At 47.9% G+C, this 26659-nt stretch overlaps 1 protein-coding gene across 1 annotated transcript in view; it reads left to right on the plus strand.

Moving 5' to 3' along the window:
• LOC146856310 (pre-B-cell leukemia transcription factor 1-like) overlaps positions 1-26659 on the plus strand; it is a 236758-nt gene that overhangs the window by 201921 nt on the left and 8178 nt on the right. Inside the window, exon 8 of the mRNA XM_085654422.1 lies at positions 4183-4269. Within this exon, the coding sequence (XP_085510548.1) occupies positions 4183-4269 (87 nt within the window). The remainder of the gene's footprint in view (positions 1-4182; positions 4270-26659) is intronic.

Here is a 26659-nt window from a genome sequence, read left to right on the forward strand (position 1 = left end):
TGTGCCTCTAAGGCACGTAAAAAAAGGGAGGAACTGACGTCATCACGCCGACGAGCTCTTCTTATGGAGCCGGTGATGTAAGCGGAGTCGTGTCTCTGTGACGTCGTCTTCGACCTCATCGGTATGGACTGCTACAAAAGTTTCCGAATGTTGCTGGCTCAGGGGATATTCACAAGGTGAAGAATCAACAGGCAGATACTGTATCCACCAGAAAAAGCGTTACCAAAGGTAAGTAACTTGTTCTTCTGGTTGCAATACTTGTCTTAGCATCCAGTCTCGGGTCACAGAGAGAGAGAGAGAGAGAGAGAGAGAGAGAGAGAGAGAGAGAGAAAGAAAGAATGAGAATGGATTTCCATCAGGATTGTGGTGATGTGATCACATTTCTGCAGGACCTGAATTAGACTTGCTTCAGCACTTGTAGGATGACCCACAGGCATGCCTGTGTGAAGTTTGGGAGTCCATGGAGTAGGGCATTACCACTATCTATATACGAAAGTACGAGGCTGTTAACGGCCATTCTGAAGTTGCTTTCAGGAAGATATACTTTGACTTTCTTTAGAAGACAGAACTGGTGCCATGTCAACTTTGTGTTTTTGGCAATATGTTCTTAAAGGTAAGGTTGGTGTCAGTGAATCCAAATGGCTTGGCATGCTATGAGGGTTCAGGTTTGAAATCCTCAATGGTTCAAGTCATTGAGCCAGGTTTGTACTCTACCTTGTGTATGGTTCTTGGCAAATAATGAGATTTCTTCCTTCTTTCGGTTTAGCTTCAGGTGGGCGATGGACACCTACATCTGGATGCCTAATTGAGAAAACAACTGGAGGCCTGCTTACCCCAAGTGTTTGGGCACATTAAATATCATCTGCCCACTAAAACACGAGGAATTAGAATAAGCTAAAGCAGGGATATTCAATGTACGGCCGAGTGCCGCATGCAGCCCTCCTGACCTTTAATTATAGCCCCCTGGTGAACAGCAGCATTGGGCTGTTGTTTACTTGGCATAGCAAGAACATTCTGAAAGCTGTGAAACGGGCATACTTTATTTGTACTTTAACTAAACTAAAGCTAAAGAAGCAAATAATGTTTCCTAGACAACTTACATTTAGCATGCAACTGCTTTGCCTCCCCCTGTGCCCACCTTACAACACCCCGACCCTTGCCCAGCTGCATCGGTGCGGTCCTCAGGAAGCCACAGACAGTACTTTGTACCCTTGAGTTAAAGTATAGCAGGGCTTCACTGCCTGAGCCCCTCTTTGCCCATATGCAGGAATCTTTTTTTGAATGCACCCAAACAATGGATATGTGGCAGACATGGAAAGGTGAAAGCCTTACCTCAATGCCACTCAAAATTTGGAGGAGCAGTGCCTTTATATTGGTCAGTACATTGGTGCACCTTCTTTCCTTTGCTTTCGTGGTTGATTCATGGCAAACAGGTCAGATCCTTCTTACATGGACACGGAAAAGATGGATCTCAAGTTGCCTCAGCCCTCTCAGCTTCACTCTTATTCAAGCAAAAGGTGTGCCGCCATGTTGTCTTACATAGTAAACAGACCCTCATTCTTGGTAGAATGCACAGGAAGCCAAAGACTGACAAATTACTGTAGTTATTCCTTGAAAGCTTCTGATGGTAGTGATGTGATTTTCAGGCCCATGAAGTTCAGTCCACACCAGTGGACCCCCCTTATCTTAATCTGATGTCTTTACTACGGTTCAAGGCACTAAAAGACCAACTGCAATCGCCAAACCTCTGTATTAAGGCCGATGATATCGAAACACATTTACAAAAATATTAATTAAGCAACATTTCTTTTTATTGGAACTGTACAGGAGCTTCCTTTCACATGTAAGTCTTTTCCATCACTGCTGTTGAAGATGACGATTGGTACATGTTACAAGACGACTACTAATCCTTACCATCTTTCTGTCAAATGCAAATGGTTCTGAAATGATTCTCCACAATTATTGCTCTACCCTGTGAGGGATCTCTTCTCTCTCAGATTGAATATTTCCGTTATCCCGGAGTAAAAATCTGCCCGGAGTTTGAGGGTCTAAAGGTTTTGCCATGACTGGCTACAGACCTTCACCACTACTGACCAAAAGCAAAGAGCAAATTGTCCCAACTTACCCTCTCGTTCACCACCTTGAAAGTGTGCTAAACATGAAGAGTGCTATATAAATCCCTCAGCTAAATATCACTAGACTCTTTCATCAAGTTAAGGTTTGTGTTTTATCTGAACACCAAGTATGTTCATGGTGTACATAATCTATCTGCTGTTTTAGCAATTTGGAAAATGTGTGCAGTCTTTGGTGCTGCATTAAGTGTGCTGGTTTCCTTCACCATCTTTCCCACCTCCCACTTCAGATGCATCACCCTCTCACGCCATTGCACCGAACACTTGCGCAACACTTTCCTACACAATTAAGAGTTTTCATTTTCTCACTCTCAAATTGTTAGCAGTCACACATGAGCTTAATACCTTTTGCTTCTGCTGGGAGAGTTGGTGAATATTCATCTTATTGGTATACATATTGTAGTGAAGCTCACATGTAAATATGTGCAATGTCCTATTGTGCTTTGATGTTCAGTTAAATGTAAGACCAGCAGATTCAGCTGTCATTGACTTAACTTTCAGAGACATAGAGCATTCTTAAATCCTGCCCACCTCACAGCAGTTGGGGTGCACTTAGACATTTATCAAGTTCTCAGGGCTGCACTGTGAACTGAACACCCACAGGGGACCACAGAACCACTACTGCAGATAATTTCATACTTTGTTTGTGGAAAGGCCAAACACCATTACTGGTTTGCTTCAGCTTTACTTTTGTTCCACTGGAGAATATCCTTTCGTAGTTTGTCCGCTGTTTCCCTGCCTTCATCATTCAGAGTAGCTCATATTTGAAAGTCCCTAATTCATTAACCTGCAGTGACACCTTATTAGTCGTCTTTTGGTACGGCTTCACTCTGAGAAATTCAAATTGTTCCACTAGGACTACTTCATACATGTATATTCTCAACCCTCTTCCTTTCTTCATGTGGGAAATGTCTTCGCCAGTACTCTAAAGGAAACTAGTGGACTCTTCCCTTGGCCCCCCCGCCCCAAATCAACCCGCCCCAGATAGAGGACAGTCATGTGGCTCATGGCAGCTTTTTTCTGAATTATTTTCCTACAGTTGGAGTGTCCCTCCTCATGGATTGCTCCTCATCCTTGTGATCTTCTGTCTGCTTTATATGCCCAGGTTTTAATAATCCTGTTTGTTCGGGGGGCACATTCCTTTAGGTGACTCCAGCGCCCTCTGATGTATGGATCACATGGAAACATATGGCTCCTCTTTAGCTAATGATTTGAAAAATATACTTCTTAACAGACTTTCTTTGGCAATTGCATACCCATATGACTTTTTTGCAAGTAAACAGTGGGTAATCAAACCTATTCTTTTCACACGTCTCCATATTCTGTTACGCTGTTCTATTTATATAGACCGACTGGGCAAAGGTTCAGGGATCCTTGGGGCAAGTGTAGATTGCAGCTCCCATAGGTGGAGGTGAGAACTAATGTCTGGCTCAGGACAGAAGTGCCTTTGTGGTCTAACACTGAGTTGGTTTGTGTGTGCTATTGCAAATGCCAAACTCTGTTAGTAGATGTTGTAGCAAACCTACACCGGTTCTCACCCTGAGGTGCTGGTAAGTTTTAACACTGAGCTTTCCTAAAATGTTGCAGTGGCTTTAAAGATGATGCCATTATTTAATTGAGTGAGTTATGGACCAACCAAGACTAAACCCACAAAGCTGATAAATGGATTACAGGTACTTTGCAAATTGACACCATCTTTGTATTCCCTTGGTTCCTGAGGTTGCAAACTTTATAGGCAAGCAGACTTCTCCAGGTTTATACGAGAACATAGGGACAGAACTGATAATTGTCCCTGTCTGACTCTTTCCTATGTCTTGGCATTTGAAGTGATGTGAATGTGGTGAGGAGTATTCATAAGGAAGAGCTTTGTTTTAAGAGTGCACATGTTTGATGGTGGATCTGCACCTCACTGACCAGTTGTTCTTGGGCGACTGTTAGCAATCTACACTTCCCCCTGATCTTGAGAATAAACTCCCACGCTTATTTTTATTTCATAATAAAAAGTGATGACTTGGTGAATATTTGCTGAAAGTTATGCTTGTTTTTACAGATGGATTCTTTACATCATGTTATACATGCCGCAGGAAGATACGATTCAATTGCAGGGAATCCTTTGTATGAACCTCAGCACATTGATGTAAGTGGTGAAGGTTTTATTAATTACCAATATCTGCCGTTCTTGATTATTCTTACATGGAACAGCCCTATTTCCTTCGGTAAATCAATATTAGTGGCAACACACTGGACAATCCTGTTAAAGTAACAGTATTCGACACTCTCTCTGCATCTAGCCTGCTGCACCAAATCTTTTTTTTTCTTTTTTTTTTTTTAATAATTTTTTTTTAATTTTATACAACCGAACAATCGGCACTAAGGAAGTCATGTATGATACAGTAACAGAAGTAGAACTCAAATTGTAGCAAATATAATCATTATTATTGGACCCATTTCCCCCTCCCGACCAATGAGCCATTAAAAGCCAGAATATGCAGGTAGCAATTGTCCTCGTTGTGAGGGGACTGTGTCTCGGGCCAAGAAACGGTTGTCAGGAAGTTTATGGAATAGTCTTATGAGACGTTATAGCTTCAAGTCTCTGACGGAGTCTCCTGCGTCGTGTGACCGGTGGACTGCTGCATCTTGTTCCCTGTATCCAGCCCAAAGTGTTTTCTCCATGGGTCCCATATTCTGTGAAATTTCTTTAGGCACCCCCTGCTACGATATGTGACTGCTCTGCCGTCATGTACATGTCCTTCCCCTTAGTCCATTCCTGTATGGACGGACTGTCGGCCACTCCCCAGTTCCTAGCTATGTCCCGTTTAGCCACCACCAACCCAGCAAAGATCATCTGGGTCCTAGTGACGTCCACTTCGCTAGGGATCCCCAGGAGCACAAATTTGGGTTCCATTGCAATGTCACCCCCAAGACCGTTCCCAGTAAGTCAATCACTTGCGTCCAGTATGGCCTGAGTGTAGGGCAAGTCCAGATCGTATGGTAGAAATCAATGTTGGTGATCTTGCACCTCAGAGACTGTGGCGACTCTGCTCTCACGATTCTATGAAGGCCTTCCCTGTCATAATACGTTCGATGCAATATTTTGAATTGAATTGATCGAAGCCGAGCCTTAATGGCCACCTCTTTGGGATGCATCAATGCCGCCTCCCAATCCATATCCTCAAGGGACCCCACGTCCCTCTCCCATTTTGTTCGGAGACCTAGCAAGCCGTCAGGGAAGATTATTATTGATGGTTTTATATGTGAAGGAGACCGCTTTACCAATAAGTTCCTCCTGTAGGAGCCTACCTTCTAGGGGAGCATATTCCGTGAGTTGCTCATGGGGGATGTTTTCCGCCATTATAGGGATTGCGCCTCAGTGTCTGTAGCGCAATTCTGGGGCGTCTATCCTGCCATAAAAGAGATCTAATTTTGCCATCGATTTTAGTGAAGATAGCCCTAGGCAGAAGATGGTATGTATTTTGGAGGGCGTATAAGAGTTGTGGCAAGGTGATCATTTTAAAGAGAGCAGCGCGACCCTACAAGGTGAGAGGAAGGTCCTTCCATCTTTCTATCGGCCTTAAAGTTGCCCTGGACGACATTCAGATTCTCACTTCTGCACACCTCCGCGTGGGGCGTAACAAAGATACCTAGATACTTAAAACCCCTCGACACCACTCGCAATTCCCCAGGCAAAGGACAATCTAAGGGGGCGTCAGACGGACAGTATATCGTGGATTTATTCCAATTGATTTTGTAACCTGAGTGTTGTTCGTATTCGGTAATCAAATCAAAGAGGACCGGTATTGTCATTTCAGGGTACATGATGTATAGCAGGATGTCATCTGCGTAAAGGGAGATTTTCTCCTCCTCCGCGTCTGCTGATGTGATGTGGAAGCCCCGGATAGAAGGCTGTATTCTAATGGCGCTGGCAAGGGACTCGAGTAAGCGCAAAGAGGAGGGGCGATAGGGGGCAGCACTGTCTCATCCCTCTCTCGATAGGGAAGGGAGTTGAACATCGACCATTGATCCGCACCGTGGCCATCGAACGATTATATAAAAGTGCCACCCAACCTCGGAATTTCAGTCCTAGTCCAAAGTGGCATCCAGGAATTGCCAGTTAACGGCGTCGAACGCCTTTTCTGCGTCCAGTGACAAAAACACCTGTGGATTCGGACGATTACTTACCTCCTTAAGCCAATTGTGAGTGCGTCTGAGGTCAGTCGGGTGGATCTACCCGGCATGAAACCAGATTGGTCTTCATGAATCAGACTTCCAATCACACCCGTGAGGCGCGTCGCTAGCAGGGTTGCCAAAATCTTGACCTCCGAGTTCAGTAGAGAGATGGGTCTATAAGACCCACACTGATCGCGAGGCTTACCCTCCTTATATATGACCACTATAGTGACCATCCGCAGGTCTGGGGTGAGAATCCCTTCCGTTTGGGCGTCAAGAAGAAGCCGAAGTAGGTGGGACAGAGAGTGGTCGCATATCTTCTGTAAAATTCCGCGGGCAACCCATTAGTACCAAGGGTCTTCCCGGGGCGTAGTTTTGCCACCGCTTCTTGGACCTCTGCTAGTGCAAGGTCTTCATCTAACGTCCGAGTGTCAGCCTCCTTCAACGTTGGAGTGGGGATTACATCTAGATATTTCTGCGTCTCAACCAACGATTTTTGTGGCCGTGCCCTATAGAGATCTCTTACATTGGGTATTCCCTTGGAGGTCCATCACTGTTGCTACCCACCGGTTTTGAACTTTGCGTCTGCTAAGCCAGGCCAGAAGCTTCCCAGCCTTCTCGCCCACTTTGTAAAGGCGATATAGGGTTGCGAGGTGAAGTTTCCTAGCGGCGTCAGAGGCCAGCTCCTTGTATTACCTTTGTAGGGTTGCAAGTTTACGAGACTGTTCGGGATCATTATACTGAACAACCTGTGCATCTAAATCGTTTATTTTTTGTTCTAGATCCATCAGGCACTTGCCTTTCTCTCGCTTTCCCCACGCGATACCGTTTTGTAAGCCTCCCAGACCGTCACACCAGATGAGACGGAGTCTGTGTTTTCTATATGTCAGTGTCTGCCTTGATACCCTTTGCAATTTTGGTATTCTGCAGGTCCCATGGGTTAAGTCTCCAACCCCGCCTCGCTCCCGCAAACCTAACTCCACCAAAAGTGGGGAGTGATCCGAAAGGCCCCAGGCTGTATATTCAGCGCACCCTGCACCGTATACATCCCCTCGGTGAACAAATATGTAGTCCAGTCTGGAGTGTGAGTCATGGATCCCAGAGTGACAGTAATATTGTCTGGTTTGGGGGTGTTTTGCCCGCTAAATGTCCGTCAGTTCCATCGCCATGGAGAAGCGTTGTAGTGGTGTGGTCGTTGTGGATCTGATCCCACCCCCAGAGCGGTCGATGGCCGGATCCATTACATCGTTAAATTTTGGTTGGTGTGGATAGGTCTGTCTGTTGATCCCTCCCTCCCTGTCCCGTTCACAAACCCTGAATTCCCAACTCTTACAGTTTATGCTGTACTGGTGGTCCGTCCAGCTACTGTACAGGATCCAGCACTTCTTCGAAGAAGAGGCAGGGACAGAAAGTATAAAACAGCAAGTAGTCTGAAGAGAGAATAAGAAAAAAGCGGGCAGGAAAGAGAAAAGAGAGCGAAAGGGTGGTGGGAAGCGGCACGCGGGTCCTCCCTCCCTGAGTTTAGCTTGCAGCAGCCTGGTCGTTGGGCCCACCACTCGTGGGCAAAGTGTCCTCGTTCAATTCTTAGACTCTCCCACTGTTTTCGATGGCCAAGATAGCCTTTTCTAGTGGATGTCTTGAGGCTGGGCCAGAAGACCTGTCTGTATCGTCCAATTGCTGGTTGGGGGAGCCGACGCCCTGTGCTGTGTCTGTGTCAGATGGAGTGTCCTCTTCTTTGCGACCATCTTGACTCCTTGTGAGAGGCGTAAGTAGTTTTCTAGCATACGGTGTGCCTTCACGGATTCTCCGTGGTCACCCTGTTGCTGTGCGGTTCCGTATCCTCGGAGACCCATCCTCATTAGTTCTAGCCTCTCTTCGTCGGGTGTCTGGAGATTGCTCTTTTTGAGGCTGGAGCGCCGGTCTTTCCTCCGCCCATGCCTCTTCCGGAGTCTGGAAGAAGAAAGCCTTCCCCTGAAAAACTTTGCCGCATGTATTGAAGCTGGAGGGCTCACAACGTAGTCTTAACCGAATCAAACAAACTCTGTCTTTGCACCTCGTGGCTGTAATCTGGAAACCACATGATCTTCGAGCTTTCAAAGCGGACTTCCCCCTTGCGGCGCATTTCTTTGAGGATCATGTCCCTATCTAGAAAATTCAAGAGTTTCAAAATAATGGGTCTTGGCGGAGCTCCGAGAGGAGGTTTAGCACTTAAGGCGCGGTGCGCACGTTCTATGATGAAGCACTGGGAGAACTGCTCTGGTGGGATGACATCAGTCAACCATTTAGTCAGGAAGGTTGCAACGTTGGATCCCTCCACTCCCTCTGAAAAACCCACAAAGTGGAGGTTGTTTCTTCTGTCCCAGTTTTCCGCATTGTCGATCCTCCACAGCATATCCGCAGTGGTATTACGGATCTTTCATCCCCTTCTGGAGGTCCTTGACTGCGTCCTCCACTTCTGAGACCAGGCTCTCGGCCTCTGTCACCCGCTCTGACACCTTACAGAGATCCTGGCGGAGCAACGAGACCTCGGAACACACCTCGCCGATCTTCCCCTTCAACACCTCCCTGGAGATTTGGTTGGCCTGAAGGAGCATGGTTGTGTAAATGTAAATGTACAGGAATTTATATAGCGCAAATCACCAAGCGGTCTCTAAGCGCTTGCTTAGGGAACCCGTCCTGGTATTCCCCTGTGAGATAACCCGGCAGGGCATCCGCAAGGTGAAAGCCAGGCATCCCGCCGCGAGGGGCCCATGTGGAGATTAAGCAAGCTATTGCCCAGAGTCGCAGAGTGTGAACCCATGAATTGAGTATGCACTGGAGCGAGAATTATCGAGTCCATGGACATTTATGGACTCAAGACCCAGCTGAGCCGGGAATTGAACCCTGGTCCCGGGCTGACTTCTGCTTCCAGGTCTGCCTCCTCTAACCAGTGAGCCACACTTCTCCACTGTGTCTGAGGGAGGCTATGCAGCCTCTGCCCCCTCAGGGTGCGCCAGGAGCACTTTAGTGTATTTGTCCAACTTGCCCTGTCTAGAGGCCTTCAGGTCTTTATCTTTGGCCATGTTTCCGTCCCGCCTCTATCTCCACACGTCTGTTGGGGTTCGCGCTATTGATTCCCTCTGATGCTCGCCTGGGGGCAGGATATTCCTCGGTGTTCACTTGGTGCATAAGCCTAACTGCTGACTTAGTGATAGGCTGGCACTGTCTCTCCGTCAACACAGGCTGGGGCAGGGGAAAAGGCCTTTCATTGTAAGTAATTAGGGTCCGTGCTTTCGTCGTCGGCGCACTGTACTTTCGTCCTCGGCGCACTTTACAACTCATTTGGACTGACCGCTGCTCTTTGTCCGGCGTATCGCGTCTTCAGGTTCTGTGTCACTATGGCCAGACCGGTCGTCTGTGGAACCAATGTAGAACTTCACTCACCTGGGCACACTAGATCACGACAGCCACTCTGTCCTGTGTGGCTCCTAGAATCTTCAGCGACGGGTAGGATTTCTGCTCTCACGTGCGGCAGTCACGGGAGATGTAGAACACAGCAGGGGCCACAACCTGTTCATCCTCACAGGGCCCCGAGACCTAGGATCATGCAGTCACCATCATCGCTCGTGTCCTGTGTGCGTTTAAAGCTTCTGCAGGGGGGTGGGGGTTGTCTTGCTTCCCCCTATCAGATAATGCAGAATCTTTCACACGGTGGCTCAACACTCGTCGAAGCAGAAGATATAACACAGCACCTTTAGAAAAGGGTTTTATTTTACAAAATGCAAGGACTCTCTATTTTAGAATAAGGCTTGGGGTTTTATTTTACACAATGCTGTCTAACAGAAAGGCTTTCGCAGATGCCAAATGCACAACACTAAAATATGGTACAATGGCAATAATCAAAACTCAGTACTTCACCTGCTGCAAACACTGCATCTCAGCCCACTCCTGACTGGGAAAGTTAAACAGCCGTGGTTGAGAGCCTCAGCAACCAGAGTTCCATGCTCCGAAGTAGACGCGCTCGTCCCGATCAGACTCCAAACTCTCGATTTCTAAGTCCACAACCCTCTGCTTTATAATCTCGAAACACACTAGAAGGTTCGAGAGAGAACTCGTACCACCCCCCACCCCCCCCACGCCAGAGGAATCTTAGCAGAACTGGCCAGGTTCCAAGCAAGCATTCCCATGGCAGGAAGGAGTTCCCACATCCCCTTCTCCAAATCTCGCATGTTCCAGCCTTTATCTTGACGAAGCTCACAAAGCCTTCCGTGTACTTTAAACAATCTCTCACAAAAACAATCCTTGAACGAGATTAACCCAAACAACTTGCAAGCGCTGCTGTGCACGCAGAAAAAGCTGAAGTAAGGCAGAGTCAGAATTCAGGATGACATGAGGTCATGTCAAAGCCAATAGTAAGAACTTCATAATTCTCATCAGTGTTCAACACAATGCACAATTGTGCACAACTGCTTATAGATTCACATACTTAAGCTCCCAATGTCCTATAGAATCACATACTTCATCTCTGTGTACAACACTGAGCACATTTGTGCATTACTGCTCTCTACACTGCACTTTGAGACCAAAAAGTACATTCCACACGTCTCTCTCCCTCCAATGCTTTTAAATGCACACCTTCTGTTCTTGGCAAGGCTGTCCTACTCGGTGACAGCTCCCACTGAAAGACTGCAAGGTTACAAGAAAGAAACTTTTAAGAGAAGCAAGGCGTATGCAGGACATCTTACATTCAGGCTAGGATAAAATAACACACCAAAGTCAATTAAAATAATGGTAGTCAAAGGTCATCACAGGGTGTCGGACCACAAGAGTGCCTCTAGCACTACAGGGGTGTGGAGGCTTCTGTCTGCGACCGCAATGCAGAATCAGGTGTCCACCATTGGTGTCCTTTCAGTTCTAACACCTCACAGTAGGGGCGATGCAGTATCAGGACACTGGAGAATTGAGGGCAGGTCACGTGTGGAGGAGTATTGCTGCAATTGCCCCCGAGACTGTCCTTTAAAGCGGGGCCCAGCCAGGGTCCCTGCCAAGACCAGGGGTTCCAGGGACCACACGTGTCCCAGCTCAGCCTCCGGCCCCAGGCAGCAGCCGTTCCGCTCAAGTGCCCGAATCTCCTCACACCTTGGGGGGAGGGGAGCACAGAGGGGGCCGCCAGAGCCCCTGCGCAGTTTAATGGGGCACTATGCCATACCTTGTTGGGTGCCTCAGCCAAGCCTTGCTCTTGGATCCCAGTCAACAGGCAAATAGCGAGCTGCTATTGTATGGACCCAGATGACACTGCATTCCTGTCTCAACACCTGTTTCCTGAATGTTTGGTTGTGCTGGCGTCCATAGCAGTTCTTACCCCAACACTTCCAGCCTCCACTACTCCCTAATGGGGAATCCAAGCGAGTAGAGACAGTTGGGAAGCATGTTTTTTTTCTTCCAGCAGCCTGGCTCTCTGTTAAGTGAATGCCAGCTGTCTTCTGGGGCACTGGATCCATGCCCTCAAGGAATCACTAGCTCAAGTCCTCCGTGGTGTCCCTGAAGATCTTTGACCTGCCTTCCGCATCCCAACACTCCTGTTGGCCTGGGTATCACAATTTGTTGTGTCTTAGACACCACTGATTCCATCAAGTCAGCCATTGGCATCAGTGTTGCCATTTGCCACAACTTGGCGGACACTGGTTTTGCAGGTGGCATCCAGTTGTCCGCAGTGGCGTCACTAGGGTTGGTGTCACCCAGTGCGGTAACTCATGGTGTCACCCTTGCGGTCCGCACCCCCCGCGTGACGCCACTGAGAGAAAGAGTTGCCTTTGGGTCAGCCCGCTCATGCCACTGGGTTTCAGGTGTTTTTCTTTCTTTTGCCTTCTCTTGGGTGGGCTGCCTGTCAAGGACATGGCTTTCTGAGGACGGTCACATTCATTGTCTCATATATGTTTCCAGGAGAATTTGATGACGTACTTATCAAGTAGTCTGTCCTTTTGTCAGAATGCAGATGCAACGTTTAGCCTGTAACTGAGACCCAGGGTGTGTTTGTTATATATACTTTGCTGACACAGCAACATTTTAATTGCTGAATTAATACTAGGAAATGTGTACAGTTTGGATAGCTTACTCTTTAAGAAAAAATACTGGTATTCACTAATCGCCCTTGCAGGTTAATTTATTTCATCTTATTGCCATGTTTTACAGCTTTTTTTATTTCCCAAGTAAAGACCCTACTTGGTCAGACATCTCTTATGTGATTAGTTTTTAAGAATTTATAAAATGTATTTTCAACTCATTCGTGCAATATCATTCAAATGAGAGTCACAGGAAGTCCAACATCCATAATGAGCAGGCTTCCACGGGCATTGAGTTTTATGTTTTGTTCGCTCAAAGTCTGGCCTGGTATTTTAATCATGCTCGGTGTTTAGATAGTTTGGTTACCAGAGTTTCCTGCGTGTCTTTCATTGTTTTTGAACCACGTTTGTTCTTTTTTTGCCCAGGCATCCCCTATGAGTGACAACACCACAAACATCTTGGAAAACAATTCTGCTTACCAGTTTATAATTGTCTTTGGAAAGGGAATCGGGTTACACTGTCACGGAGGCATTCCTGTGTCTCTCTGTTTTGCCAAAGGCTTGTCCCACAATAAAGCGAAGTGCCCACTTTCACAATGACTTTCTTTTGTCCGCTTTTCGACCCCGCAATTCTCAAATAACTAAAAGAGAGAAAGTGAGGGTGGGGGGTCTATAGACTGCGCATGCGTAAAGATGGTCAGGGCCGTTTCTAGGTGTTTTGCCACCCTAGGCGAGAACTGAAAAACGCCGCCCCCACTCTCAGCTGATGTACAGTTCTCAGTGCAGAACTGGTCACGGTGGTACTGCTATGCATGTATGAGAGAGGTGTGCCGTGCGTACCCTAAACACCACCTGCTCAGCCTCTACTCACGGACTCAGAGCAGGTGTTCATGAGTTTTATTGTTGCCAGGAGACAGAAACAATTACTGGGGCCCGGGCTGGGGCACAGGCTGAGGGTGGCGGATATCCTGTGCTATACATAAGCTATAATGCACTTTTGTGAAGGGCTAGAGAGCATTTCAAGTTCAACAGAATAGTATTATGGAATATGTCTGTTTATCTAGGAGAAGTGTTTCCAACCAAAGTTTGCAATATATTCATTCAAACATGCATAGTTTAAAGTTGTTACCAGTTATTTCATCGTAATTTGCACAACACTGTGTTTGGCTCGATGATCAGAATGGCTTAAAAACATGAAGCTTTATGTTCGAGGCATATGAGCTGCAGATTGTACACTTAGCATAGATCGCCATCTGGTGTTGGGCCCGGATGTTTGCAGTTTGTTTTTGTTCTTTGGACAGTCTTTGGAAGTCACGAGTTCGGTGACTCCTCCTTCGGTCCGTACTGCGCATGGGCTTCGGCTCCATCCTCAGATTGTTTTTTTCCGCCATCGGGCTCGGATGTGATACTTCGTGCTCCGGCTTCGAACTTCTACGGCTCCAGCCTCGACGGAAAATCCTCGTTTTCTTCGAGTTTCTTCATCATCATCTTCATCTCTCGAAGCGGCACTTTTCTCCATCCCGTACATCGGCACCGGCCTTCGGGCCCTCCTCGACTCCGGTCCCGGCCGATGGAAAGGACTCTGTTCAAAAAGTGCCCAAAATGTGGGTCTAAATTTCCCCACACCGACCTCCATCAGGTGTGTAACCTTTGCCTCTCTCCAGAACACGAGGCCAGAGACTGCCCTGCCTGTAAGTCTTTTCGATCAAAGAAGACCATCCGGGATCGAAGAGCTCGACGCACCATGGCGCACTCGTCGTCCGCAGCTCCACCGGACATCTTCGGAGACGGCGCCGAAGCTTCGGGGCAACTACACACCGAGCTGGAGGACGACGTCGTCAGCACTTCCGAGGCCGACGACTCCGACGTGGAGGACATCACACCGGCGCAGCGGGTCGGGAGTACTGTACCCCCTCCCACCCCCGCGCCCAAAACCAAAGAGACTCAGGTTACACCCTCGCCTGCAGGCCTGGGTAAAACCAAGCACAAAGCTTCTATCACCCCACCTTCGGGCCCGGTGTCGAAGCCTCCAAAGTCTCACGGCAGCTCGGGCTCGAGCCAGCCGACGCCTGGTGCCGAAAAACAGCATCCGGCACCGAAGAAAGTAATACCCAGCTCGACCCCGAAGCCACCGGTGCCGAAGCCTGGACTCTCGGTGCCGACCAAACACAAACACAAATCCGTCGGCACCGACGCTCCGGCGCCGAAAACTCCTTCGACGCCGAAAAAACCAGAGGCCCCAAAAAAGCATGGCGCACAGAAACCATCGAAGCCCTCGGTTCCGAAATCATCGGTGCCAGCGGACGATTCGGCGCCACTGGCTCTGTTCACACCAGACCCTTTGCAAAAGACTCTGTCTAAAGATCCAAAGACTGGGCTATTGACTTTAATTATCAAGAAAAGACGCCTTGACACTCCGGCTCCTCCTCCACCACCCAAACGGAAGGACTCTGCTACTTCTCCCCTCAGAGTGCCCTCCCCACTACCTCCTCCCCTGCCTCCTCCACCTCCTCCACCCCCTCCTAGGTCTCCGCCACCTTTACCTCATTACTCTCCGACCCCGTCCCCAGATCCGGACGACGGGGACCCGGATTATGACCCGGCGGACGCCCCAATGGACCCCACTCCACCGGGGACCCCAGACCCATAGGAAGACTACCACAACCCTGATATACCTGATATGCCTCAGGACGACCTATACCCATCCAGGCCGTCTCCTCCAGAGGACTCCTTAGGGTTCCATCATTTAGTGCAGAGAGCAGCACACTACCATGGGGTGGACATGCACAGCGAACCAGTGGAAGACGACTTCCTACTGGACACATTTGACATACAGGACAAATCCACATCTATTTTGCCCATGCTTAAGGGTGTCACCAAGCATGCTGCAGAGGTGTTCAAAGACCCTGTCAGGGCCAGGGTACTGAACCCTAGAATAGAGAAAAAGTACAAGGCGGCACCCACAGACCCTGCATACATTAAGGGCCCTGCTCCCTTAGATTCCCTAGTTGTCTCCACAGCTAGAAAGCGGGCTAACTCCCAGTCCTCAGGAGAAGCCCCACCGCCAGACAAGGAATCGAAACTTCTAGACGCGTCTGGCAAACGCACCGCCTCTCAAGCTGCAAACATGTGGCGCATTGCAAATACACAAGCGCTACTTGCGCGCTATGACAGAGCACACTACGACGAACTTGAGGCTCTTATGCAACACCTTCCCGAAAAACACAAGCGCAGGGCTCATGAACTGATACAGGAGGGTAAACTAATTACAAACACCTCCATTAAGTGTGCCCTCGATGCAGCCGACACTGCTTCTAGAGCCATAAATACCAGTGTCCTGCTTCGTCGCCATGCCTGGCTCAGGATCTCAGGGTTCAAGCCTGAAGTCCAGGCGTCCATACTCAATCACCCTTTTGACCAACAAACTCTCTTTGGGCCAAAGGTAGACGAAGCGTTGGAAAAGATGAAAAAGGACACAGACACAGCAAAATCTATAGGGGCACTCCAAACACAAGCCTCTAAACGTTCCTTTCGACGCTCATCCTTTCGTGGCACAGGCAGAGGCTTCTCCACCGATAGCGCCTCTACCTCCTACAAGTCCCCTCCTCAAAATACCTTTTCAAAGGGCAACCAAAGGGGTGGTTACAGAGGCAACAATAATAAGGGCAGGGGCAAAACTAACACCACCCGTTCTGCCAACCCGCCCGCACAATGACTTCCCTCCGCTCCCCCCAGACCATCCCACTCCGGTCGGGGGCAGACTACAAAACTTTATCCACGCATGGGAATCCATAACATCGGACAAATGGGTGACCCAAATTATTCGGTCAGGGTACTGTCTCGAGTTAACATCCACCCCACCCAATATCCCACCAAGGCACCGTCCAATGTCTCAAGAACATTCCACACTGCTCAAACAGGAGGTATTCTCTCTCCTTCAAAAACACGCTATAGAGCAGGTTCCCGTCAATCAGCAAAATCTAGGGGTCTACTCCCTATATTTCTTAATACCAAAAAAAGACGGGACCCTCAGGCCCATTCTGGACCTCCGGCCTCTAAATGCCTACATACATTCAGACCATTTCCACATGGTCACCCTACAACAAGTCCTCCCGCTCCTCTGTCAGGGAGACTTTCTCACTACCTTGGATCTGAAAGACGCATACTTTCACATTCCAATACACCCCTCTCACAGGAAGTACCTCAGGTTCGTGGTGGACGGGCAGCATTACCAATTCACGGTTCTCCCCTTCGGGGTTACCACCGCACCACGTGTGTTTACCAAATGCCTAGCGGTAGTAGCAGCACACCTCAGACGTCAACATATTCACGTCTTCCCTTACTTAGACGACTGGCTGATAAAAGCCACGTCCTACCACCAATGTGTGCAACATACAAACAGCACCATCCAACTGCTCCACCAGCTAGGCTTCACGGTGAACTACCAAAAGTCCCACCTCATACCATCTCACACAAAGCAATATCTCGGGGCCACTATAGACACCTCCAAAGGTATTGCCTATCCAAATTCAGCCAGAATCACAAGCATTCAAGCCTTACGCAAAACATTCCTTCCTCAACACTCTCTTCCAGCAAGAGTGTTTATGAAGCTCATAGGAATGATGGCGTCTTGCATTTTCATAGTGCCCCATGCAAGACTCCACATGCGTCCACTTCAAGAGTGCCTAGCACAACAGTGGAACCAGGCCCAGGGTCAGCTGACGGATCTGGTGTTGGTGGACGGCCGCACACATCACTCTCTGCAGTGGTGGAACACCACAAACCTTTCCAAAGGGCGGCCGTTCCTGGACCCGGTTCCTCAGGTGATTCTAACAGCGGACGCATCGCTCTCCGGCTGGGGAGCGCACCTCCTACACCTCACAATGCAAGGTCTATGGACGCCACAGCAAAAATCGCTCCACATCAACCATCTGGAGCTCTTGGCGATCTTTCTAGCCCTAAAATCCTTCCAAAAACAGATTTCGGGCAAAGCAGTCCTCATTCGCACAGACAACATGACTGCAATGTATTATATCCAAAAACGGGGGGACACACTCTCCCCAGCTCTCCCGCTTAGCCCAGAGCATATGGAGATGGGCAATTCCCCAAAACATCTTTCTCCTGGCACAGCACGTTCCAGGCGTACAAAACACCATGGCAGATCTGCTCAGCAGACAAACGCAACAACTACACGAATGGGAACTGCATCCACAAGTTCTTCACCCATTCTTCCAACAGTGGGGGCATCCTCAGATAGACCTCTTCGCCACCCACGAAAACAAAAAATACCCAAGCTTCGCCGCCAGATACCCACACCCATTGTCCAAGGGCAATGCGATATGGATGAACTGGTCAGGCAGATTTGCATACGCCTTTCCACCTCTCCCACTAATTCCATTAGTGGTAAGGAAGCTACAACAACACTCCCTCACACTCATTCTAGTAGCTCCAACGTGGGCCAGGCAGCCGTGGTACACCACACTACTACAACTATCAGTGGTACCACATCAAAAACTGCACCTATCCCCATGCCTCCTAACCCAGAACCATGGAGAAATCAGGCACCCGGACCCAGCTCAGCTCAACCTTGCGATCTGGCTCCTGAAATCTTAGAATTTGGATACCTTAACCTTCCCCCTGATTGCATGAACATCATCATGGAAGCCAGACGTCCTACCACTAGAGCATGCTATGCCGCAAAGTGGAAAAGATTTGTAATTTACTGCCGTAACAATACAATCAACCCTTTAGATGCATCCATACAGCACATCATATGCTATCTGCTCCATCTTCACAGGTGTAACCTGGCATATTCATCCATACGCCTACACCTAGCAGCGATCGCTGCTTATCTACAAAACAGACAGCATTTATCACTGTTCAGAGTGCCCGCTATTAAAGCCTTTATGGAAGGCCTTAAACTAGTAATTCCTCCCAGGGCACCACCTTCACCTGTATGGAATCTAAATTTAGTTCTTACACGGCTAATGGGTCCGCCTTTCGAACCAATGCATAAATGTGAGCTACAGTTTCTCACCTGGAAAACAGCTTTTCTCGTAGCTATCACTTCCCTTTGAAGGGTTGGTGAAATACAAGCGTTCACTATACAGGAACCCTTCCTACAAATACATCACAGCAAGGTCATACTTCGCACAAATCCGAAGTTTCTGCCCAAGGTCATTTCCCCCTTCCATCTCAATCAATCGGTGGAATTACCTGTCTTCTTTCCGCAACCTCAATCTGTTGCAGAAAGGGCCTTACACACACTCGATGTTAAAAGGGCTTTGCTGTACTACATACAAAGAACGCAACCCTTCAGGAAGACTAAACAATTGTTTGTTTCCTTCTCTCCACCACATAAAGGCAACCCCATCTCTAAATCAGGGATAGCTAGGTGGATTGTAAAGTGCATACAAATTTGCTATCAAAAGGCAAAAAGAACATTATCTGTTCCGCCTAAAGCCCATTCTACAAGAAAGTTAGGGGCTTCTATGGCTTTTCTAGGGAACATACCCTTAGATTACATCTGCAAAGCAGCCACATGGTCAACACCGCACACCTTCACAAAACATTACTGTGTAGATGTGCATTCCAAGCAGCAAGCTAGGGTGGGCCAGGCTGTACTAAAGACACTTTTTCAAACCACTGCAACGGATACCGGTGGTCGCCGCTAAGGTTGGGTACTGCTATATAATCTATGCTAAGTGTACAATCTGCAGCTCATATGCCTCGAACGGAATATGCTACTTACCAGTATGCATCTGTTCTCGGCATGTAGAGCTGCAGAGTTGTACACGCCCACCCGCCTCCCCGGCTACCTGTATCCGTTCCAGTACATCTTATTTAGATACAACACACATGGGTTTCTCACTGTTATTACTACGCTCCATCATTTCCCTGTTGGCGAAAAACAATCTGAGGATGGAGCCGAAGCCCATGCGCAGTACGGACCGAAGGAGGAGTCACCGAACTCGTGACTTCCAAAGACTGTCCAAAGAACAAAAATAAACTGCAAACATCCGGGCCCAACACCAGATGGCGATCTATGCTAAGTGTACAACTCTGCAGCTCTACATGCCGAGAACAGATGCATACTGGTAAGTAGCATATTCCTTTTTAAGCACATGCTCGCAAAAAACACAGCAACATTGAATGCAAGGAAGCGAGAGAAAATGAAGCTGTGAAACACCCTATCATGCGGGGAAGCGAAAGGCTGCTTCACAATAGCTTAAAAGCGCATCACAATTAACACCGACCTCTGCAAACACGGTTCCACTTCACCAATTCAGCTGTCATAATTTACAAGCCAGAAACGAGAACCTTCCGTTTTTGGACAAAGGAAGCACTAAGCACGCATTCATTTCTATTGCTGCAGATAAGCATCACTCTGACTTTGAAACGCAAATGTTTTCAAAATGCACGCCTCAAGCTAGGGAACCCGGGCCGGGGTTAAGTGTGCTGCCACCTGCTATTATCAATGACTTGCGCGGATTACTACACACCCGGAACCTACTGCGCAGTCAAAAATCGGGTCCTCCCGAGAACTCACTGGCAACTTTCGTTTCCAGCGACTCCATCGGATAAGCTGGGCAAAACCACGGGGAAAGGAGAGGGCCAGGGGACAGCAGCACAGCGGGAGGGAGGAGCGAGGCACAAGCACCCCTGCGGCTCCTCCTGCTTATTGCTACCGCTGAATTGCAAGGCAAACTTGCCAAAAACTACTACTGCAATTACTTTTGGATAAATACGGTCTGCTGCTCACTCTGGCACTTACTGATCATCATGCAGGCTCGGCGGCCCTGTCGGCTGCAGCCAGGGCAGGATCCTATCCACATCGTTCCAACTGTCGACCGCGGCGGCGATGAGGAGCTGGCTCTCAGCCTAAATCCGTTACCCCGCCCCCCGCCGCATTTGACTCTCACCCCCCACTGACCTTAGACTATAACACCTCAACAAGCAATGATTGGCCGGGCAAAGACTGACTTCAGCTACGCTCGTGTATCGGGCCGGGGGGTGGGGGTGTCTAACATGGATACATTGTTGTAGCGAAGAGAACAGTGCTCGAGAGCTACGAGCTGCCAGCCCTTTAGCCTGCCAGAAACGGCGCTGCATTGACAGCTAAGCAGCGCTATATTGCATGACTAAAGTCACTGTCACCGGGTGTCACCCCGTGTGATGGTGTCACCCGGTGCGGTCCGCACCCCCCTAGTGACGCCACTGGTTGTCCGTCATGGACATACCCTGTTCAATGGGACTCGCCTGTTCGGGAATATTGCAAACTCTGCTCTCAAGCGGTTCAAGGAGAGCAGGGTTTTGCACCGTAAATCCTTTTCTGGATTCACATGCTGTGCATCATTCCGCCATCTAGTGGTTGGGTCCGGAATTGTATTGATTTTTTTTTTTTCTTCTTGTTTCGTTCGTTGTTGACCACCATTTAGTGCCAGGTACGTCCCCTATGTGATGTCAGACGGTATCCTGGAGGTCGACGTGCATGGTGGCCATCTTCAGATTCTTTTTTCCGCCATTGGTTCTGGAAGCAAGACGGGAAGCTTCGAAAAAAGTTTTGAATTTTCCCCAAAAACTTTGAAAAAGAAGATTAACGAAGAAAATCATCGATCATCAATGTCGTGAGTAAGGCAGAACCAGAGGACCCCTCCGGTCCTCAAAGGGCGAGGTTGGGGCCATGGAGAATACCCCCTTCAAGTTCTGCCCCAAGTGCCACCACAAGTACGCTCAACGCGAACCACACAAAGTCTGCAACCTCTGCCTGCTAGAAGACCACAAGGACTGTGAGGGCTGCGCAGCGTTCCTACCGAAAACGCTAAGGACACACCGAAGTCAAAGACAGGCCCACTACGCCCCAATGTCGCAGACAACTAAGAAAACCTACCTGAGAGACCTGGGTTTCTCGTGCGACGAGGAGGAACATGGAGCACCAGCGGACTCGACACACGAGGGATCGGACGTCGAGTTCCTAGATGAGGACTCCGAAAAAACCCACACCAAGAAAAAGGCTAAGGATCCGAAAAAGAAGACGGAGAAGGTAAGACACCATAAAGATCCATCGGAACCAAAGGGCAACGAACATAAGGCGCACAAGGCCACCCCGATGCCTAGCAAAAAGGCGAACAAAGGTCAGCTGCGATTGAAAGAACTGCACGGAACCCAACCGAAGGTTACCGAGGAGGGAAAATTGACGAAGACGCCGAAACAAAGGGTCGGCACAGAACCCACAAAAAAGGGCACTACACCGCCGAAGACTAACATAGACGTTGGGAAGAAAAGAAAAGCTCCGGCCACTGTCGCCGAGAGGGCCCTCGAGGTTGAAAAGAAAAGGAGAAGACTCGAGGAAGAAATGGCAGCGCTCCTACAAAAGAAAAAGGACTTCGATGCCTCACTGAAGGATTATGGTATCCCCAAAACACCGGCAGCAGAACCAGAGAACGTCGACGTTGAAGAGGCAGAAGACGCCAAAGGAGAGGAAGAAGGGATGTTCGACTCTCTGCCGACACCAGAACCTCGAGGCGAAGAACCCGAGGAATACGGAGACATACCTGAAGAGGAGGAAAACTCCAAACATTTCGAGGAAGAATAGAACGACCTCTACACGAGAGCCCGGAAGAAAAGATAGAGCAGAAAAAAGGGGACACATGTTTCTTGCTAGAAACACTGGCACCAGCTTCTAGAGGATCATAATACCTGCCTATGCTGCCAAGTATCCTGGACCAAGGCAAAGAAGCACTCAAAGATCCAGCTTCAAACAAGGGGGTAGCTCCCGAAGTAGACAGAAAATACAAACCCTCCTCAAAAGACCCAAAATATATTCAAGGAAGTACAGTACCTGACTCTATTATTGGAGGGCAAGATCTATTGTTCAAAAATGGAAATATGTGGCTTACACCTGCCTAAAGTCAGCCCTAGATGCAGCAGATACTGCAAGCAGATAAATGTGCAAAGGAACCATCCTCAGAAGGCATGCCTGGCTCAGAATTTAAGGGTTTAAACAAGAAGTTCAGACATCCATTATCAACAGACCATTCAACGGAGAAGCTCTGTTTGCCAAGGAGGCGGATGAATCCCTTGAGCAAATTAAAAAAGACAATGAAACAGCAAGGGCAATGGTGGCCTTACAGCAAAGAGGTTCTTCTAAAAGAGGAGCCTTCTCTAACAGAAAGATCACAGGTAGAGGCATCTTTGGTCAAGGACAGCAAATACCACAACAATCACAGGGACAGAACCCAAATCAACAGATGGGTCAACAGTCTAGCTACCAAGGTTGGCAACAACAGCAGAAGCAGCCCTTTCGAGGAAGAGGGAATGGCAGAGGCAAAGGCCAATCCTCCCTAGGAAGAGGCCAATCCTCTAGAGGAAGAGGAAACGGATCTTACTCACTTTATCACGGCAAAGCACCCACACAAAACACCAGTGGGGAGAAGAACATCCTTTTTCCACACACAATGGAAAAGGATCACAACAGACAATTGGATATTAAATTTGGTACAATACGGATAGTGCATAGAGCTCACAAAGACACCACCTGCAAATCCACCCAAAACAAGAAAATTAACCAGATCAGAACAAACACTACTCAACGCAGAAATCAAAAACTATACCAAAACCAGCATTGGCACAGCCAATAGGTCTCGCCTTTGGGACCTTATAAGTATTTAGCCATGCAACAGTTGCATACCTAAATACTTATAAGGTCCCAAAAGCGAGACCTATTGACTATGCCAAGCAGCCGTGCGGCCGCGAAAGTGAAAGTAATCGCGGTAAAGCGCGGCGCGCGCGCCCGCGCACTGTAGCTCTAGGCTGGCCTGGTAGCAATTTTTGGAGCCCTCTCAATAAGTCTTGCCAGACCAGCACATGCGCTGGGTCAGGCGAGACCTAAACAGGCACTAGAAAAGGTACCAACACAAGAGTGGTACAAAGGAAACTACTCTCCATACTTCCTAGTACCCAAACAGGACCAGACTCTAAGGCCAATCATGGACTTAAGATTCATAAAGAAGTTCATACTAACACAACACTTCAAAATGTGTGCCCTTTAAGAAATAATCCCACCGATTCAAAAGAGGGATTACTTGGCCACAATAGACCCCAAGGACGCCAACTTACATATCCCTATGAACAAAAGGTACAGAAAGTACACAAGATTCCTACACAACGGAACACACTACCAATTGAAGGTACTTCCTTTCGGCATAAAATCGGCTCCACTGGTGTTCACAAAGTGTCTAGCCGCAGTGGCGGCACACCTGAGAGGAGAGAATCCACATCTCCCCCTACTTAAACGACTGGCTAATAAGGGGACGCACAAAACAAACCTGTCACAATCGTGTTAAAAAAACAATTCAAACGCTACAAATCCTGGGTTTCACAAGAAATCTTCTACAACACGAGAATGAGAAAAAAACCTTCTTGGGAGCAAGACTGAACACAGCAAATGCCAAGGCTTATCCCACACAAGCCAGAATACAAGCTATCCATCATGAAACAGCCCTCTACCAGAGGGAAAGTAATGTAACTAATGGGCATGATGGCATCATGTATCCCACTCATCCCTCATGCTTGCCTACACATGCGCCCATTTCAAGAATGGCTCACCAACAGCTGGTCACAAGCCACAGGAAGTTGGGAGGATCTAGTGGTTGTTACACAAAGGGTGCAAGCAGAGACACACGGGCGGGCATTTAATAACATGGCACGGGGGACCTTTCAGGGACCCAACTCCATCTGTGAGAGTCACCACGGATGCATCCCTCAATGGGTGGGGGGCACATTTCAACCAACTGAAAGTTCATGGTCAGTGGAGCGAACAGGTTTCCACAAAACATCAGTTTTGTTTAGATGAAAACAGTTTTTCTGGCACTCAGAAAACACATTCAGGGGAAAACAATCCTAATACAACTACAATGTTCTACCTGAACTAACAGGGTGGAACAAGGTCCTTTCCCCTGAGCAAACTTGTACAGGAAATCTGGCATTGGGCGTTACCCCAAAAAATAAATCTACAGACCGTGCACCTACCAGGGGTAGACAACATTACAGCAGACCAACTGAGAAGACAAAACAACTGCTCCCATGAATGGGAGTTGAAACAGATAACAGAACAATATCTATTCAACATCTAGGGAACACCAGTGTTGGACCTGTTTGCAACAATGCAGAACAAGAAATGCCAAAGCTTTGCCTCAAGGTTTCCACACCACCTGTCAAAGGGAAATGCACTTTCACTCAATTGGTCACAGACATTTGTTTACGACTTTCCACCAATACCCCTGATGCAAAGAGTGCTACAAAAAGCAAAGGAATAAATGTGATTCTCATTGCCCCTCATTGGCCAAGGCAACATGGTACTCAACCCTCCTAGAACTATCCAAACGAGAAATGGTAGGATCAAAGCAGAAAAAGACCTACTGACAATGCAACAGGGCCAGACTTTTCACCCGAAACCAGCAATGCTACAACTAGCAGCCTTTCGCCTGAATGCATAGAATTTGGGCATTTCAATCTACCGCTCAGAACCATGGAAATTCTAAAAGAAGCAAGAAAACAGTCAACAAGAAAATGCTATACAGCAAAATGGAAGCAATATACCACATGGTGCACCGCTAACAACACTAATTCTATCAATACCCTAGAAACGGTTATTACATATCTTACTTACTTCTTGGACAGCCACATAACGTTTTCCAGCCTACAAGAGGAAAATCATGCAAAGCTTTTTTACAAGGCCAGTCATCAAAAGGTTCTTAGAAGGAGCAAAAAGAATAGCTGCACCAAGAGCTGCTCCTGTACCAACATGGAGCTTAAATACAGTACTTTCTCAACTGATGACAAAACCCTCTAAGCCCATGCATGCAGCGGACCTTAAACATTCTACTCTCAAAACAGCCTTTCTCATTGCTATAACATCACTACGAAGTGTAAGTGAACTGCAAGCATTAACTATACAAGAACTCTACTTACAAATCCACAAGGATAAAGTAATCTTAAAGACTAACCCACAGTTTTTTGCCAAAAGTGGTATCTGTGTATCACTTAAATCAAAACATTCTCCTGCCAGTTTTTTTTCAAGAACCCAAAAACTAAAGCAGAGAGAAGCCTCCATACCCTGTATGTAAGGAGGGTTTTACTGTATTATTTGCAGAAAACAGAACAAATCAGGAAAACAAAGCAATTGTTTGTTGCTTACGCACATACCAACACAGGATCAGCTGTCACAAAAGCAACTATTGCAAGATGGATAGTACAAGCTATCCAATTATGTTATGCCAGTGCCAAAAAAGAACTAACAATGCAACCAACAGCTCACTCAATTAGAAAGAAAGGAGCAATGCTGGCATTTATGGCCAACGTACCCATTGATTCCATTTGCGCTGCAGCAAGAGGGGTATCGCCACACACCTTTACAAAGCATTATTGTGTGGATAAACAAATGAGTAAGGAAGCTCAAATTGGAAAGAGGGTGCTTCAACACCTGTTTGCAAGGTCTTCCTTTCACCACAGCCTCCCAAACACGGGAGAAACCGCTACATAATCTGATGGACAGCATGTGAATCAAGAAAAGGATTCACGCTGCATACGAAATGGTTACTTACCAGTAGGAGTAGTTTTGCAGCTTGAAGAATTTTCTGGATTCACATGCGACCCACCCGGCCTCCCCTATAACGAAAACAATCAGGTGGGGAAGCAAAGGACTACATCAGTATTATTACAAAACCATCTCAAGGAATACAGAACAAAAACAAAACAAAAAAATCCGAACATGGCCACCAAGCACGCCGACCTCCAGGATACCACCCTACGTCACATAGGGGACGTACCTGGCACCAAATGGTGGTCGACAGCGACCAAAGCAAGAAATAAAAAAGACAATTCCGGACCCAACCTCTAGATGGCGGAATGATGCACAACATGTGAATCCAGAAAATGTGTCAAGCTGCAAAATTACTCCTACTGGTAAGTAACCATTTTGTTCCGTCTCACTCTCTAGACCTATCTGCCAAATGCTGACCACACACTACCTACCACTCCTTTCACAGCTCCAGCAGAGGTGCCCTATACCGATAGCCAATCCAACCACAGCATAGCGCTCAGCAGTTTCACTGTCGCAGCAGTGGTACCCACCATTGCCAAGGTCAACGGATCACTCAGCAGTCAGCTGCCCCTGCAGCCCCACATGCCAAACCCTTTTATTGTGCCCTTCACAGAGCACAGCCACTCAGTGGGAAGCAGGATCTAAAGATTCTTGCCAGGTTGACATGCCGTAAAATCAGACGGATATGTCCTGCAAATTGTTTGGAAGGGCTACAC

This window comes from Triturus cristatus, chromosome 4_1, assembly GCF_964204655.1.
Source record: "Triturus cristatus chromosome 4_1, aTriCri1.1, whole genome shotgun sequence".
NCBI classification, from domain to species: Eukaryota; Metazoa; Chordata; class Amphibia; order Caudata; family Salamandridae; genus Triturus; species Triturus cristatus.